The sequence below is a fragment of the Eptesicus fuscus genome, chromosome 12 (assembly GCF_027574615.1).
Source record: "Eptesicus fuscus isolate TK198812 chromosome 12, DD_ASM_mEF_20220401, whole genome shotgun sequence".
In the NCBI taxonomy this organism is placed as follows: Eukaryota; Metazoa; Chordata; class Mammalia; order Chiroptera; family Vespertilionidae; genus Eptesicus; species Eptesicus fuscus.
The window spans coordinates 54308281-54326530 of NC_072484.1; the positions used below are offsets into that span (position 1 = coordinate 54308281).

Below are 18250 nucleotides of genomic sequence, written 5' to 3' on the forward strand. Positions count from 1 at the left end.
CCTACCCAACTAATTTGAATTTCCTCTTCGCTGTGGAGCCATCTCCAACTCTGCAGTCAGAATTCACCACTCGCTCCTTTTATCTACTACCTTACTTTGTGGCTCATTCAACATACTTCCCAATCTAACCAGCAGTAAGATCTGTCTGTACCTGCCCCCACCACTACCACCACCTTATGTACAGTTTAAGATCAGGGACCCAGTTTTACTCCATTATAAACAGGGCCTCCCATAGCACAATGCTTCGTAAACGGAACGGTAAAGCAAGGACCTGAATAAAGGCTGGGGCAAAAGTAGGACCACAGCTGTTCATAAGGAAAATAATACAATAATTAAAAATACAAGAATATAATTTCAGTTCGCTTACTCACAACTGAAAACCTACTTTTGCCACATCCTGTATGTTCAGTGATTTCTTATTCTCAGACATGAAGTCTTCTCGCTTATTTCATTCCCAAATTAATCTTTTCCATCCCAAAGAAAATTTAAGAAATACCTTTTACCTACTAAAACTTGGGGATTAACATATATATTAAGTTTATATATTATATACACATACATATTTTGCCTGTCTAAAAGTAATTCTATAAAGAATTATTAAAAATTAAAGCCTACTTAAGTTTGTATTAAAACTGCAGACATAGTATTGAAGTCATCATTAAATATATAATGTCGAAATACATGGAGATGAACTATACAGGGGTGAGCAAAGGTAGGTTTACATAATACAAATAAATAATACAATAATAAATAATACAAAAATAAACTATGTTTCACATACTCACAACTACAAACTTATATTTGCCCACACTTGTATATATAAAATATCTTGTAATTTTACAGATTTTTAGTTACAAGTCATAGGAAGGATAGTAATATTTATAAACTGTTAGATCTTATTTGAGAATTGCTGAAAAAGAACATGTTACTATATCTCCCTTCTAAATAACCAGAATAAAAAACCTATAAAACATAACTCAGTCAATAAATTGAAATCAATGCAAGGTTTTAAATATTCTTATAATCCAGAATATAAATGCCAACTGAACACATATTTTTCAGTAAAACTACATGTATTAAGACTATTTTAGACACAATGAAAGAGTATTTGGGGGAAATTTATCTTTAAGTTCAAAAGTCACAAAATTTAACCAACTGTCTCAAAAATTAAGTTTAATACATTATTAACAAACAAAGATTCCAAAGCAACAAGACAGAGGCCATTTTAATCCTGGGCTGCATGGAAGCAGTTCTTCCCAATCTCACACAGAACAAACAAACTACTCTCTCTCTACCTCCACCACACACACACACACACCACTGCACCCACAGCCTACAACAAAGAGAAACTGAGTCCTAAAACAGCCAGGTCATTCATTGACCTAAAGATCATCAGAAGGAATGTCTCCATTTTCCCCAGGCAGGGGTCTAGTTAAAACACAAAGTAGCAAGAAGCACGTAAGCTAAGACATGCAAATAAGCCAAAGAAATGAGGCTTCAGAGCAGCACAAAACTTATTTTCCTGGCACTTGTCCTGGAAGAATGCCAAGTGCTGTGCGCGCGGAGCCCTGCCCACACCTTCGCCCTGCTGGGGAGGGAGCCCTGGAGCCTCCTCTCTTAGCAGCAGACAACAAGGAGTGCCTCCTCCAGAATCCTCAGCCCCTGCCAGGTTAGTTCAAGAACCAGGCCCCGCTCGTGACCTGGTGCCCCCACCTGCCGACATGCCCACATGACCACAGGGGCATCAGGACTGAACAGAAGCATGCTGGGAATGCCTACTGATGATCTAGAGCTGATTTCTCAAGGGGAATGAAAATAACCAGCAGCTTTGATTAAGACCGCTGCAGCGGCCTGACATCTATGCTGTAACTCCCCATCAGTAAGGAAAGGCGGAGCAGTTATGCTGCCATTTACATCTCAGTGGAAGAACAGGTGATCCTTTCCCTGACCGGTTTGGCTCAGTGGGTAGAGCGTTGGCCTGCGGACTCAAGGGTCCCAGGTTTGATTCCGGTCAAGGGCATGTACCTTGGTTGTGGGCACATCCCCAGTAGGGGGTGTGCAGGAGGCAGTTGATCGATGTTTCTAATTCTCTATCTCTCTCCCTTCCTCTCTGTAAAAAAAATAAAACATATTTTAAAAAAAAACAAAAACAGGTGACCCCAGTTCCCGAGTTCCACTGGGAGTGTGCCTAAGGTCCTTTGTTTTGTAGCTCTGTTGTCCCTATTAAGGTAGGATAACCCTAATTTCCGCCAAAGGGGCCACTGGAGATCAATGGGATGTATCCATCGTCACAGGAAGTTTAAACACTGAGCCAATGAAGATGCCATGTACTACGTACCAGAGCCGACCTTGCTATGTGAATATAACATTTTCCTTACATACAGTCCTTCACAAAATCCTGCAAGTGGTCAGTACCAACACCCACTGCTCTCCAACATCATCAACCATGATCAAAATGGGGGGAAAATACATCTTTGTCAGTACAACCCCCTTTCACAAATGCTTCTGCCAGCGGCTCACAGATTTAACTCCTCTAGCATGCTCTGTACAGCTCCCCTGCTGCCACACTGGCCAAGCACACACAACGGGCACACACTGGCACTCCTTGGTGGTAACCTGGGGAGACCACTGGAGTCTACAATTATTCATAGAAGGGCACAGTTTCCAAAGGCCGGGAGCAAACTGGCTTCTGCCAAGCAGGCCTAGTTCCCCACAACAGGTACGGCAGGTAGGAGCGGATGGAGACCTTCGTGATGGGCTCACCGTCCATAGAAAAAAGCCCACAACCCAGGTGACAGTTGAGTGCCTGTGGAGCCAGGCCAGGAGTGGGTCCCTGGGGTGAAGGGAGGATGGCGGGCAATCCACCCCACACCCCCACACCCGCCAGGAAAGCTGCCCCAAAGCATGTCTGAGGCCAACTGCAGATCATACTGTACAGCCGGTCTCTAAGGCTGATCTCACTGCAGGATGGATGACCCAGCTCTCAAATCCCTGTCTCTAAAATCCTGTTGCTTTGCCTCCTGGCCTCTAGGAGGGAACTGAGTGTTCCTCCCAAGGGCACTGGCTGGCAAGCCACCTCTGGGGTGCTGGGTCCCAGGTGACAGACGCTGGGACACCAAAGCAGAACTCCCAAGATTCCTCTTGCAGACACGCCAGAGCCAGAGCCAGTCACTGCCTTTTCTCCCCTGGGAGGGCAAATGATTGGACTTGCACATAGCCAATTTTGAAATTTCACATCACAAAACCACAAGAGCAAAATATGGATTCCACCCACTAGGGTTCCAAGTCCCCAAAGCCCGTTGTTGGCAAATGCCCATTTCTTTGCCATTTTTCATTCAAATCTGGCCTTTGCCAAGTTTAAGCTGGACTGTATCACCAACTGACGTGGAGCTGGCAGCAATCCTCCTTTCTGCTAAAAGAGACTGCGGCCAAAAACCTGGCTGCTCCCTAAACGCCTTGGAAAACCAGAGCGTTGTTTTGCCTCATTTAGCCACATAATTGCTTTTGAGGACTTAAGGCATAATAAAAAATGTTTTTAAATAATTTCGACCTTTTCATTTCCCTACAAGGAACTGTTCTACTTACTACATTAGATCTTTTAAAATTGCTGCATGAAACCCTTCTGTAAAAACATGATACGCTATAGAGTCCACCTTGACGAAGGCTAGAAGCATCCTTTAACCTGTCTGCAACAGACCAAAAGGAATGAGAGGCTTTTTCCCTTGTGAATCTCAGATTGAATTTCTTGTTTCATTGAAGAAAAAGCCCAAATGAAGTTGGGTCAGAGGACAAAGAGAAATAAATATAGTTTTAAGCACAGTTTAAAATTGTGTTAAATGTTTAATTTTCATTTGTTTTAAGCCTGTAAAAATACCATGAAACAAGCCAGCTCTGTGGTTCCCAAACCCTGATGGGAAGACACCTCGAGGGCTTCCATTTCACTTGGGACACTTGTTCAAAAACATGCATTTCCAAGCCCCACCCCAGAGACTCTGACTCAGAAAATATGGGGGTGGGGCCCAGGAATCTGTAGTATTTCAACGTAGCCCTAAAAGGGCAAGATTAATTGTAGAAAAACATTGTGTCCATCGAGATTTTAATGCCGGTGTGTCATCCTAGTCTCAGTATAATCCTACCATCACCTGGGACGTGCTGCCCAAGCTCATTCTGGATTTCGGTGAGATCTAGGGTGAGACCCCGTCATTTTTAAAGAGCATTCCATAAAAATAAATAAATAAATAAATAAATAAATAGCATTCCAGATAAATTTGGGAAAAGGTGGGAAAATGCTCTTCACTTGAGAAAAACTGAGTTTCAATCACAGCTTTACAGAAACAAACTCTGTGTGTGATCTTGACAAAGACCCTCACTCACAAACCAAATTGCTCACAGGTTTATAGCAAGGTTGAATGAAAGAAGCCTGGGTACGATTAAGGTGCATTGAAAGAAGGCAGGCCTCCCAGCAAGAGGACAATGGGGTGAAGAAAGATCAGTGACTACAGCAGCATCTGACACATTATGATGAGCTATGTTTTGGGTAGATAGGAAGAAAGGAAGAAATGAAAGGAGGGAGGGAGGAAGGAAAGCAAAGGGAAGGGTTTGAGAAAAGAAAATTGAAAGCAAGAGTTGATATGATAGGCAAAAGCAATTTAAATATGAAACCACTGAGCTGATAGATTTTTTTTATCTACATTAGAAATACATATAAACTCAGATAAAAACCTGGAAATAGGACAACTAAAGCACTTCAAACCAAAACTTCTAGCTTTTACTTGGTTTAATTTAACCATAAAAATATGATATAGATCTTAATTAAGAGGTTTGCAAAGTACTTATGTTTGTCATTTTGTTGACATTTAAATGTAATTTCCTCTATAAACTATTCTTAGGTATCAGCTAACTAAACTGAACTGTTGGTTTAGACTATTGTACTATCAGATAAAATTTGAGATAATAAACTGGAGAGCTACACACTAGTTTAGAAGAGTCTATACTATTTTAACACTTACCCCTGAGGCTGTTGGTTGTGTTGTAGGGGAAGTATTTTTGCTGCAATCATCTGAGTTAGAAGAGGTGGAAGATGGAGTCATAGGAACGGAATTATTACTATTGCCTGCAACAGTCAAAATTAACCTCATTAATATACTTTACTGTTAAGGTTAGCAAATACTTAACAATCTAATAGCACTTTATTATATTTACCAGAGCAAGCCTTTGACTTATTTATGTTCTTGGGTTTTCGTTTCCTGGTTTGAATTCCCTCTTTCTTCATAGCAAGCGGTCGGGGCACCTAAAAAAATTTTCACGTAGGCCATACAGTTAATGTATATTGAAGAAAACCCAAACTTCAGCCAAAGAACCAACGTCAGCCCTGAAGGCCCTCATTTAAAAGAACTTGGCATAAATATCAATACCATTTATATATTTTTTCCCCAATAGATTCCAACTGCACAAAGACCCCATCAAATGCAGATTCCTGCAGGGAAAATGAGGTGATTTGCCAAGGAGATATTATTCCTTCAATTAATGTTTATTGTTTTAAACAACTTCAATTTCAGAGTAAAACCCCTGAAGATTTTCATTTCATAGAACTCATGTATTCTCTTCCTCCTACATATAGAAGGTTATTTTCCTTTTCAAGAGATATATTTATAATATTTTGTGCTGTCCTTAAAATGAAGTATAGAATCTTTCTAACTATAACTTTCAAATACGTAGATTACTCCTTTATATAAATATATTTGATTGCATTCAAGAATTAAGTTAATGTAAACTAGTTATTATGCATTTCTAGTTAGTTCCATGTTTTTCTCTTTTGCAGTTTTTTTTTTTAAGGGTTACTACCATTTTATCAATTCTAAAATATACATTTTTCACATTTTAATATTGCTAATATTGCAATGTCTTACAACAAATGTGTGGCTGTTTAACTGACAGCATTTTGTGTTTCTTACTGCTATTTAAGATAATAGTTTAACATGTCATCAATAACATGCATATAGACAACCAAATTTTCATTTTCATCCCCTTCTTTTTTGCTGACTTTTTTCTTAACTGAAACCATGTACAAACTATACTAAACACATATACATATGAGCAGAATACGTGGCGCACCCCATGGAGTTTCATGTAGAGTCCACAAGCATTGCACACAGGTTCGCCCTCGGCATTTCTACGCCACAAAGTGGTGGTTGTGGTGTGACAGTTGGCACAGGACAAGCCAAGCCGCCGGGAGGAAGGCTAGAAAGCACAAGAAAATAAGTGTACAGTTATAAGTGATTTTTATGTACATGCTACATACGTCAATGTATCATGTCCTTGTCATCGACAAGCATGAGCCTGGTTATTAGAAATAAGAGGTCCCTTGAGAAAAAAAATTTAAGTGTAATTAGGCTGGCCTTCCTGGACCAAGAAACTTAAGTTTTACAGTGTGCTCGATCCCACACACACATTTGATTTGTTCCAGAATATTAGTGTAGATTACAGAATAACCAAAACACAGTCATGATGTTGGCCAATAACTGCACCTACTGTGGTCAGAGGTCCGATAGAAGGATATTGAAATGCAATCATAACTGCCTGCCAATACGTTAAGTGGCTTTGAGCAGTCTCCACTTCACATGAAAACTGAAGATAATCAGCTCATATTTCCAAGATTTGTGCAGAGGAACAAATCAGAAACTTTGGAAGAACCTACCTATTAATGGAAATGGATTTTGGAAAATGTATAAAATGTTTGTAAAGAAGTATATTTTTAATAGATTCCATAATTATCATGATCAAATGCTGCCTGAATTTTTCATTTTTGCAAAGGATAAGCAAATTTTATGGCATTGTTTTAATGCCGGCATTGTCTTAAATACAATGATACTAATATATGTTATTTACCCTGCAAGTATAATAATGAACTTTTGTTCACACAAAGGGTTAAATGTTATTATCAGAAGTCAGCCCTCGGTTACTGTTATTCTGATTTCCACGTTCCCTTTATGCCCATAACATCTTTAAAGGGAATTTATTTCCCCTAAATTATGTGTGGATTATAAAGAATGAGAATTTAACTTAGTATAAGTTCCTCCCTAGAATGGCAAAAAAATCTAAATTTGTTTTTAAATAACCTAGATAGGGCAATTAAAAAATGATGTCATATGACTTCTGAAAAAAAAAAAAAGAAGCTATAGGGAAAATACAGGAAACAAAGCAAATTGAAGGTCACAGAATTTGGTAAGTGAGCTACACTAATTAATTTTTAAAAAGTTATAAAGGAAAATGCACAACAAAAAAAAGGAAAAATTGAGTATGTATTGAAAACTCACAGATTAAAAAAGGACAGAGATTTCCGAATCCTTTGGTGGCAAATTTAAAAGATACAATTGAATTTCTCATTTACATTTTAAGAAGTCAGTGCTAAGAAAAAAAATCAATTTGACTTTTGGTTGTAATCAATATGCTTGGCTTGGCTGACAGAAGAACTACTTGAGAAATTGCTTTGCTAAAATGATGAAAACATATAAAACCTTACGCATCAGGGTTTTTTTCTTTCAGTTCAAAAGATAATAATTTCATAAATGCGCGATCAGAAAACTAGGGACAGGAAGGTCCCTTTTATAAACAGGTCATTTATGACAGTTTCCAGTGGAATTTGAGCCAATGTGAAGCAAACTTGTTATCAGAATTTGCCATTATAACAAAGAACTTTATGACTGTCAACTGCAGATCATGAGAGAAGCCAGTCCTCATAAAGATGTGAAATGAAGGTGAGTGGGTTATAAAAGTTCCTTGTAACAAGTGATCTCTCGGTTATGTTCATCATTGACAAGGAATTCAAGTTAACCATAAATCTCTTATTTTGCAATGTAATACAAGTTCAAATTCAGTGATTGGTTCTGTAACTGCTGGCTAAACAAACTTGGGTTCAACATTCTACCTCTGATAACTAGGGTAGGCCCATCAAAACCATAAATAAGAAGCCCACAAGGAGAACTAATTGATAGACACACCCTTCAATCCAGTGTCATTTATAACCCATTTATAAAGCATATTGGTTGACCTTGGTTACTACCAACACAGTTGCCACATAGAAGGGAAACTAATTGGTTCAGAGATGTTAAAAACTGTTTTTCTGGTTATTTTTACTTGTAAAAGCACAAAACAAATGGCACAATCTAATATGAATGATACTAGATTAAGTTTATAAGGCAACTAGAAACAAAACAGCTATTATACTAGTTTGGTTTTTTTTTTTTTTTCTCCATCTCGTGAAAATGTTACTTTTCTGAGCTCAGCTATGTCTCAGCTCAATGCTCCTTTCCAAAAAATAAAAATAAATAATAATCAGTCTCATAGTTAATATAGAGGTTAACACATGAAAACAAAGAACTTCCTTGGAATATTTTCCAGCCATTACTTTTTTCTTTTCTTAATATCATGCACGTAGGAAAAATGAGAACCGTAGGGAGTCAGACACTGAAGTTACGGATGGCCTTTGAAGAACTTAAGCTGTGGGAGTTTGTAACAAGTTGAAGGCGCATACACTCATTAAATTAACCTTGGCCACTTTATTTTAAATGCATTAAAAACAAAACAACCATAAAACTAATTGCTCCTCCTTAAGGTGTCAGACTTACATTGTGATGCAATTTCACTCTAATCTGTTTAACACAAACAACATGTGTAGCATTTGTCCCTGCTAATTAGAGTATAACAATTAAATAAATTACTTGGATACTTAAGATGTCTGGCATCTAACTGTAAAGTATTTTACTTTAAAAGGTATTAGAGTATGGGTGCTTGGCTAAACAAATGTTAGCCTTACAGTGGGGCTTGTGAGAGCTTTATTTTTTTCTAATCACTACAGTGGCAAATACCTTCTCCTCAAACACACACATACACACACAATATGACAAGAGATTGATCCCTGAAGAAAATCAGAATTCCCATACATTAAAACACAGTAAAACATGTTCATATTGGTGAAAATACTCAACTCGAGGAGAACACACAGACTGCATATTTCTCAAGTTCTGGGTAGTTATCTGAACAGCCAGATTTCAAAATAACAAAGGTTAGGGTAAGTAAATTTTCACCAGACTCAAGGGCAATCCAAAAGACGAGTGGAATTTGTGGCTAAACCCTGTCTCGCTCGGAGAAGAGCTAGAAAGGACCCTGAGGTAGAAGGGACAAAAATCAAAGAAACGGCGGCGAATGAGGCAGTAGGGAGAAGGGGAGTGTGCGGATTGTTGTCAAGTATCAGAAAGATACTGTAAAGGAGCGTGGTTTTTCAAGAATAAAAATCCAAACCAGATCTGAGAACGCATAGAGAAAAAAAATCTCCTTCCTTCACCTGCCCTGGGTCGGTATCCTCACAATTTTCTTGTGTTTCCTCCCAGAATTATTTCGGTGCATTTACAAATACATGAAGAGATATGCAAACATACATGTTTGTACTTTAAAAGGTGATAGCACCCTACTTTCTTTTCTTCTCTTTCACGTAAGATGTCACTCCCTGTGTTAAACATGGGGGAGGCTGTTTGCATTCCCCGGGCCTGGATTCGGGATCACCTCCAGCAGCCCAGCCCCGCGCTAGCAAATGGGGAATGCAGGGGACACGTCCGACCCCTGCGCTGGGATCAGAGCGGGGACCGGGCCTCCGGCACCTGCCCCGGGCCGCCCCGCCGGCGGGGGAGGGCGGCGCTCGCACTCACCACGCGCTTCTGCGGCTTGATGAGGGGCCGGCTGAGGCCGTTCATCTTGCTGTAGAGGCCGCAGGCGTTGCACAGGTAGTGGCCGGTGCCGTCCCGCCGCCACAGCGGCGTCTGGATGGAACCGCAGTTCACGCACTCGCGACTCTCGGGCAGGTCCTCCAGCAGGTCTGCGGGGAGAGCGGGGACGAAAGGCGGGTGAGACCGCGCCGCCCCCGCCCCAACCGAGGCTCCCCGAAGACCCCCCCACACCCCCGCCCCCCCGCACGACCCCCGGCCTGCTCCCCTGCCCACGCCCTCCTCCACGGACCTTTCTGCTCAACAGCCACAGCCCCGGCGGCTGGTGATGTCCTACCGACCTGCTTACCGTTCTCTGCACCCCTGGGCGCGCCCAGGAAAGCCCTAGGGAAGTAGGAGAGGCGCTGGAAGCCCAGCCCGAGTCCTGTGCCATCTACCACCAAGGACCTCAGGGTGGAGATGAGCTGTGGGGAGATCGATTTGGGTCCCCTGACCCCTTCTTTCCGGCTGTTCACAAGCTTTTCAAAACTGAAATCCATCATAATTACAGTATGCCACTTGCCAAACCCGAGCAAAGCATGGGACCTGGACACGGATCACTGGCCCCTGCTCCAGTCCACAAGTCCCCGGGACACAGGGAGGCTGCCTTACTTCTTCCATCTTCCTTTTTTCTTTTAAAAAGTACTTCCTGTATCTGCTAGTCTTCCTTTTCCCCAATAAAAAGGACTAGTGAAATTAGAAATACTGTTCTCGAGCACTTATACCATTTAACTAGAAAATGGTTCCGATCTCCCCAGGGGGAAAATACACTAGCATTAATAAGCAGAGATAAATGTTAAAACTTTGTTTTCATGCCACAAGGACCAAATAGTAAAATATTCTGATTTTAATGTGGGTCTAATTGTTTCTACCTGCAAAATTTCTACAAACGGTTGCTATTGTATTGATCCAGAAAAATCACGAAGACCATCCCAGTACTAAATAAAACTGTTCCCTCTTTTCCTACACTGAAATTTCAACTTATGCAATCTTTCTAAATTGTGTTTATGTCATTTCTACTTGGTTAGTTTTCAGAGTAACTAAGCAGTTTTAGCTATCTAAAACAATCTTAAGAATAAATGGTTGTAACATTTATTACTTACCCTAAACTGGCTAAATATGAAGGGAGAAATATTATCTAAAATGAGATAGGTACTTCTTAATTAAATAAGTACCTATTTAGAGAAATATTATCTAAATAATATTTAGATAATTATTTAGATAATATTTAGAGAAATATCTAAAATGAGATAGGTACTTTTTATTAAATAGACTTTTTAAAACCATAAGTATCTCCTGTTTAGTGTTATTAATATTCTAGAGGGTTTAAATGTTGCAATTGGCTTTCTTTAAGGATCATTTCTGAACCAATTTTAAAGTAAATAAACATTACACTTTAGAGTTTTACTTGAAGATTATGTGAGCTAAAAAAGCCTTTCTATTCCTCCCCATTCCTGTGCAGTTTACCATTCGTTTCTACCATTGTTTGTTGTAAAGATATTTATATATGTCTTTGGCATAAAATACTCTTTAATTCCACTAATACTATTTACCCTACAAAACAAGTAAGTCTCCTTCCTCAAGAAACAAGTTTAAAAGAAACTAGCATCCTACATAACTTGAGTTCAAAGTTGTCATGGGGATACTGCAACTTACAACACATCACAAAGATTTATTCTTCTCCGCCCTAAAAGCCACTATTGACTACGGCAATCAGTAAAATGCTCAGGACTTCAAGGACACTGAAGTTAAACAAGGTATTTGTCTTTGTTGTTGACTTTAAAATGTTACCTATCAGAGCCTCCCTCAATAGAGGAGTGGGGCATTCCCTGGAGAACCCAGCCCTGTGCCTGGCCGCCTTCCCCAAGATGGGAACAATAGGGAGAAGACAGTGTGAACTCTCCAGGTAAATCTTTTTAGTCATCTGAAAACCCCAAGACAAAACTTGAAGATCACTGTGGACTTAAACAAATATTAGTAAGTTTGCTTCTTTTTAGGTAAGTAAAATCTCTAGCTCCCATTTATCCTGACCTCTCCTCACTCCTCGCCCAGCAGCTACAATCCTGTAACTGATTAAAGTCAGAAAAAATGTTTTTAAATAAAAATTGTAAAATCTGATGGCGCTGGTAGCCCCTTCATCAACTTCCCCCTACACCTCATCATCGCTCTCCTAACATGGCTGCCTTCAGTGTCCCTGGGGAATGCAGACACAGGGGAGAAGGGTTCAGCCAACAAGTGTAGTCCCAGAACCCAAAGAATGGAACACAGTTATCTGGAGTTTAAGAGAGGGCTGGGCTTGGGGACTGAAGGGCTATGAGCACAACCGAGCACAACCCACTCACTCACTACCAGAACCAGGGAGAGATGTATGGAGCAGATTCTCAGAAACCTCCCCCGGGCAGGTTGAGAGAGCTCAGCACTCAGGTTTTAGCCCTCCTGTTTGCCCCAATCAATTAAAGAGTGCCTCCAGAAATGGTTTGGTTTTTTTTAAAAAAAAAAATCCAAGTGGAGAAGTGGGGCATTTAGCTAGGAAGCTGGGAGGAGAGGGGCTGGGGGGTCGAGGTCTCTCTAGCAAGAGAACACCTATGAGGACAAGCAAGGTTGGGGTGATTCGCCTCCACCACTTCCAGACTGACCTAGTCTCGCTCAGTAGTTCCCCACCTTCTTAACAGACTGTGTGCAAAAGCCTTCCCATTTTTAGTTGTTTGGGTTTTGAAAATATACTCTGGGTCTACAGAAAATTGTTCTCATTTTGCAGTGTCCTTTCCAGAAAGTAAAAATATTAGTGAAGGGATAGGCTAAGTTTACTGATTTTTTTTTAAGAGAGAGAGAAACGATTTGTTGTTCCACTTATTGATGCATTCACTGGTTGCTTTCTTGACCGGACCAGAGGTCGAACCCAAAAACTTGGCATAAAGGGACAACGCTCTAATCAACTACCCAGCCAAAGCAGGATAGGCTAAGTTTAAAATGAAAAAAATGAAAAAAAAAGAGGAAAAAAACAACTAACTTTCCTGCAATCGTACCTTATTGCCTCTAAAAGGGTTTTCCACACAGAACCAGTTAGTTTAAACACTCCAGTTCTGTCTTTTGGACTACTTCTCTTTCTCGGTCCTGTGAAATGCTGGAAGACGAGGGGAAAGGAACATGGAGATCACACTAAGATGGGTCATGGGACAGGCAGAGCCACACGACCTTGCTCCAACAGCAGCTGCACCCCCCACCCACCCAACTCCCACACCCTTTCAGATTCCCTGCTAGACTCCTGACTGACAAAACCCTCACACCCTAACAGCCACCCCCTTCCCATCCTTTGAAGAACCCTCATCTCCCCCCTCTCTCTCCTCTGGAGAGCCAGGCGTGGGTCCCTATGCAGCAGGAAGGCTGGCAGTGCTGTGCTCTGAAGTCTCTACTCAAAGGAGCAAACCTGCGGGGGCCCCTCACCCCCACCCAGCGATGGTGGTCTCCGGAGCCCCCTTCGCAGGGGAAGAAGAGGGAATTTTGAACCAAAGTCTTCGAGCGGGTGGAGGAAGAGAACCTTCCCTTTCAGGCCACTAGAGTTTCCAGCATGTCTTTTGAACACGAGGTTGGCAATGTCTCACTTGATCCTAACAGGACCCCTAGAAAACTTCCCGTCCCTAAATAGAAGGCTGAGGCGCTCAGACCTGGGGTGTGAAAGCACCAGGTCAAATGATTTAAGCTCACCCGCCTCCTCTGTGACTCCCACAGATCCCTTCAAACAAACAAAGTTTTGTGTTAGGAGTCTGTCAGGCTATCCAGCGGGTTAGATATAAAGTGAGAGGGACCTGTGAGAGCACCAGAATGGGGAAGCTAACCTAGGCAGGCACACCCTCCCCTGCTTCAGGGAACAAAACACTTCAAAATGGGCTCTTTCCAGGTATTCTGGCACTTGTTTTTTTCCCCAGTCCACCCTAAAATTGCCCCAGTCACTGCCATGATAGTATGAGTGGGATTGGAAACTGAAAAATGGGTGGGCTGAACTCTAGAGGAAAAACAGATGCGGGAGCCCCAGACACCGGCCGGAGGATGCCAAGCCAAAGGGTCCCCCCGCCAGCTTTCCCTCGGGATAGTCGCAAGGCTGACCAGTCCATGTGTCCTGTCCTGTCTTCTTTCCTTCTCACGGAGGTGGAAGTGTGGGTGTCCTTAGGTCCTGCCCCACCTGGAGCCCTTTTAAATACTCCCCTTGGGGAAAACACAGCTCCCCACCTTTGGAGAGGTGAATTGAGTGGGCCTGTGTGCGTATTTGAGGACAGGATGAATCCAGTGTCCAGCATTCTCCTAAATGTACCCCCACATGGAGTCTCATTCTTCCACCCACACAAAACTAGAGTCTCCCAAGGGGCTCGGGCCCTGCCAGTTCCCTCCCAGGCTGAGTCCTTCCTAGTACCCATCCCATTCACTACTCATCGAGTTCTTGGAGCTTCTCCAGGCGCTGAGGTATATATACTGTCCGTGCGCATCCAGTCTCTTTCGTGGAAAGGAACCGAGACAATCCGCAAAATAGAAGCACCACATCAAGGCTGCCAGACTCTGGGTCGCCCAGCTACAGGCTGACTTCTGCCCCTCCCCCTCACACACACTCACAGGAAAACCCTGAAAACAGCGCCCCAGTGAAGCAGCTCTACACCCTCACTTTCGCCCCAGTGCCCTGGGTCCCCAACCCCCACGCCGAGGCGCGACCCTTACCTGCGCTGGGGCCCCGCGGCACGGGGAGCGGGCCTCCGGCGCGGCTCTGCAGGCTGTGCAGCACCGGCGTCTCGAAGTGTCCGGCGGTCCAGGCGGATGTCAGCGGCGCCCCCACGTAGGGCGAGTAGGGACTCGGGTGGTGGTGGTGGTGGTGGTGGTACGTCCCGTTCAGCGACCGCGCGGCCGACAGCGAGCTGTACTGGTGCTCCCGGCCGCCCATGGCCGCCAGGCTGCCGCCGCCGCCCACGCCGCCAGCGCCCCCGCCGCCGGCCGCCGCGTAGCCCCCAGGGTCCCGCGCCGCGCCGTTGGCCATGGGCGGGCTGGCCGAGTAGGGGAAGCGCGCCGAGACGTGCGCCGCGGCTGAGCCGGCGCTGCCGGGCCCCGCGGCCCCGCCGCCCGCCGCGCCGCCTCCACTGCCGTAAGGGGGGCTGTCGGCCGAGGCCTGCGGCCACCCGGGGTGCGCACCCGCGCCGCCCGGGTGATTGGCGGGCCCGCTGCCCGCCCCCTGCAGGTACGGCAGGCCGGGCAGCATGGACCCCACGCGCGTGGTGGGCACGTAGACTGGGGAGCTGGCCGCCGCCGCCGCTGCGGCGGCGGCTGCCGAATGCACGAAGCCGCCGGGCGCGCCGTCGTAAGCGGCTGGCCCCTGGCTGGAGAGGGCGGCGAGGGTCTGGTACATCTCCTCGGGCTGCTCGGGTGCGAAGGGACTCAGCTTGGCGCCGCGGCTGGACCACAGCAGCTTACTGGCGGTCGCGGCCTGATCGAGGTCAGCGAAGAGCAGTAGGTCCTCCCAGTTCGACAGGGCGCTCCCTGGGCCAGGGACCCCGGGCGCCGAAGGTCCGTGGGGAGTCCCGAAGGGATGCGAGGCGTAGGGGCTGAGCAGCAGCGACCGGGCCGGGGGTCCCGCCGCCGCCTCCGTGTCGAGCTGTGGCGTCCTGCAGTTGCCGACGCCGCCGGGGCCGCGTTCCCCACCCCGGGAGCAGCAGGAGGAGGAAGAGGAGGAGATGGGGGAAGGCGGCGTGGAGGGCTCCCGCGCGGGAAAGGCTCCGGAGTCGCAAGCGTCCGCAGCCGCGGCCCCCAAGCGCTTCGACAGGCACCAGCCGCTGTCAGTCAAGGCCATCCACGGTCCTGCGCCGCTGCACGCTGACTTCTAGCTCCTGGGGCGGACAGGGACAGGAGGGGAAATTTAAAAAAAAAGGTTACCAAAAGCGCAGGCTGTACGCCATCTCACTTCCACTCCCTTTCCTAACTAATGAGATTCCCCAAAGATCGCTTTTCTGCCCTGGGCGTGAGAGTTGGTAAATGAGAGGGGACTGTGGCCTGAGCAGCCGCCACCAATCCTTCCAAGACCGGTCTCAACCGCCCTCCCGCACCCTCCCCGCTCACCCTCTCCGCAGCATCCTTCATCCGCGCGCGCGCGCGCCTGACCCCAAGGGTGACTGCGAGGCTGGCCAAGATTTACCTCTCCCCAAAGCGACTCCCTCCTGGCCGTTCACACACAAAAGCCCTTTTAAGGGGTGGCCTTATCCCGCCTCCCTGCGGGTGCCCTTCGCCCAGAGTGCCTCAGTAGGAAGACTGCCCGCTTGAAAATCATCAGCGCAAGGATGGCAACCTGTTCCGAAAACGAAACTGCCGCGTCCTCTCGCCCAGCGGCTTTCCCAGAGCTCCCTGGACTGCGCTGACTAGACGGAACGCAAGCCCCAGAGAAAAATGCAACTCAGCCCCGAGAAGGTGGGGCCTGGGGCGGGGACGGCAGTCTTGGACCTTCCGGGCGCAGGCAGTGCGGGACGCCCGAGGGGCCGAGTCGCACGCCCAACCCGCCCAACCCGCGTGCCCGCGGCTGCACCGCACACCTTACACGCGGCTCGCGTTCCAACCACCAGCGCGTGCGCCCTCGCCCGCCGGGCCACCCGTCCCATCCCGCGGTCTTCCCCAGCCGTGGAAAGGCGAGACCGTGCCGGAATCGGACGTACCGGGGTGGATCGGAGTTCAGAGAGGAGGAGGAGGAGGGGGACGTGAGACCGCCCCGGAGACGAAGCCACCCCAAAGGAGAGAGCAGGAAGAATGACAGGGAGACCAGGAGGGGGGCGGTGGAGGAAGACTAATGCAGGAGCCCTGGCAGGCCTCCTCCGGGCCGCCTTTCCGAAGCGCTGGGGCTCCGCGGACAGAGCCAGATTAACGCGAATGCTCACACACAGACCCGGGCTAGAGAGCGAGAAAGAAGTCTCTCTGCCCGCCTGACTGGGGCTCCCGCCCCTTCGCGCCGAGATAACTCGGAGATAAGGCTGCGCGCAGATAAGCGCTTCGGAGAGAGAGGAAAAGACATCAGAAGTTGGTACGCGGTGTCCCGGGAACCTGGGAGCCGCTAGAGCCGGGAGTGGAGGCGGGAGACACCCTCGGAGCCGACCGCGGGCCGCAAAGCCGCGGCCGGGAGAGTCGAAGCCGGGGCCCACGACGGGTAGGGAGCAGAGGGCAGGAAAGAGCAGAACGCGAGCAGAAAAAAAAAAGTAGCCGAACCTCGGGTGGGAGCTGAGCATGGAGAACGGCCGCGGCGGAGGGTGCTCCCGAGCGCGGAGAGAGGCCGAGGGCGCCGACCGGCGAGCGCGAGTCCGGGGTCTGCGCGGCGCTGCTGGTGAATAAAAAGGAGAGAGGAGGCGCCTCTTACTGCCCTGCCGGAAAACTGCAGCCTGCGCTCCTGATTGGACTCACCGAGCCCTAAACAAACAGCGCACGCCGAAGGGTGCCAGGCTGTGGGTCGGAACTGCGCTCTGCGAGCAGCTGGGCGCTGGAGGTGAAGAGGAGGAGAGGGAGGGAGGGAGCAAGGGGAGGAGAGAAAAGAGGGTGGGGAGGGGACAGGGGCCGGCAGGGGGGAGGGGAGCGCGCCGCCCCGGCAGACAATGAGCGCTACGCAGCCTGCGGGTGTGAGCTCGGCAACCAGCACAGTCTTGGGAGTGGGGGCGAGTGCAACCAGGGGGCGCCGAGCCCGGGGACGCCGGGGGAGGGGTGGACGTGGCCGAACTCCAGACCTGGCAGGCAACCCACATCCAACCTTAGGCGGAGCACTTTCCTCCGCCCCTAGTTACGCGCGCACTCACGGGGTCGGGGGGGGGGGGGGGTAATGGCTCGGGAGGAGCTGGCTGTGCACAGCTCCACGCTGCCACCGCTGTGGGAGGGAGGCGCCAGCTCCGGGGTCAACGCGCCCCCAGAATGACGGGGGGGCGGGGGGAGGGGAAGGTTTTGCTCCGCTGGCCTTCCCCGATCCTCCCTCCACGTCAAATGTAGAGCTTCTTGCTCTACATTCGCGTGTGATCGACCTTAAACTTTCCCCGACCGACCTCTCCTCTAGACCCTGGAGTTCACAGGGTCGTGGTGGCCCTCGGGGGGTTGAGGCTTCCTTGATGTGGGGAAGAAGGAACACACGAGTGCCCAGCTCCCCATCTGTGCTCTGATTTTTAGAAATAAATTAAATTCTTAGGAACTTTCGGGACGTTCACGTCGGCACTGCTCAGCTAGCCCTTGGGACCTTTAATTCGGGGTCGTGGTGTACTCACGTTAGTTAGTGAGTGAGGTGCACAGGGTGGGAAAAGGCTGGCGCGCCAGTAGCGCCAGTAGCGCACGCAAATGCTTTCCGAATTGGGGTGTCGCGTTTGCTCTGAGATTTCCCTGGAGAACTTCAGGTAAGTTTCAGGTACGTCGATGGAAAGAGGGGGGGTCACCTTCTCTGCACCCAGCGCGACATATCGCTTCCCAGCCACCCCCACATACACACCCCTTCTCCGCTCCCT

The 18250-nt window shown here is 47.2% G+C and overlaps 1 protein-coding gene across 1 annotated transcript in view; it reads right to left on the reverse strand.

Annotated features, from left to right (window-relative positions):
* GATA6 (GATA binding protein 6) overlaps nt 1–17050 on the reverse strand; it is a 30130-nt gene extending 13080 nt beyond the window's left edge. Inside the window, exons 1-6 of the mRNA XM_028139280.2 lie at nt 16983–17050; nt 14466–15622; nt 9705–9871; nt 6115–6240; nt 5203–5290; nt 5010–5113 (exon numbers count right to left, since the gene is read on the reverse strand). Coding sequence (XP_027995081.2) covers nt 5010–5113; nt 5203–5290; nt 6115–6240; nt 9705–9871; nt 14466–15585 — 1605 coding nt within the window. The 5' untranslated portion in view covers nt 15586–15622; nt 16983–17050. The remainder of the gene's footprint in view (nt 1–5009; nt 5114–5202; nt 5291–6114; nt 6241–9704; nt 9872–14465; nt 15623–16982) is intronic.
* Between the last annotated feature and the right edge of the window lie 1200 nt (nt 17051–18250).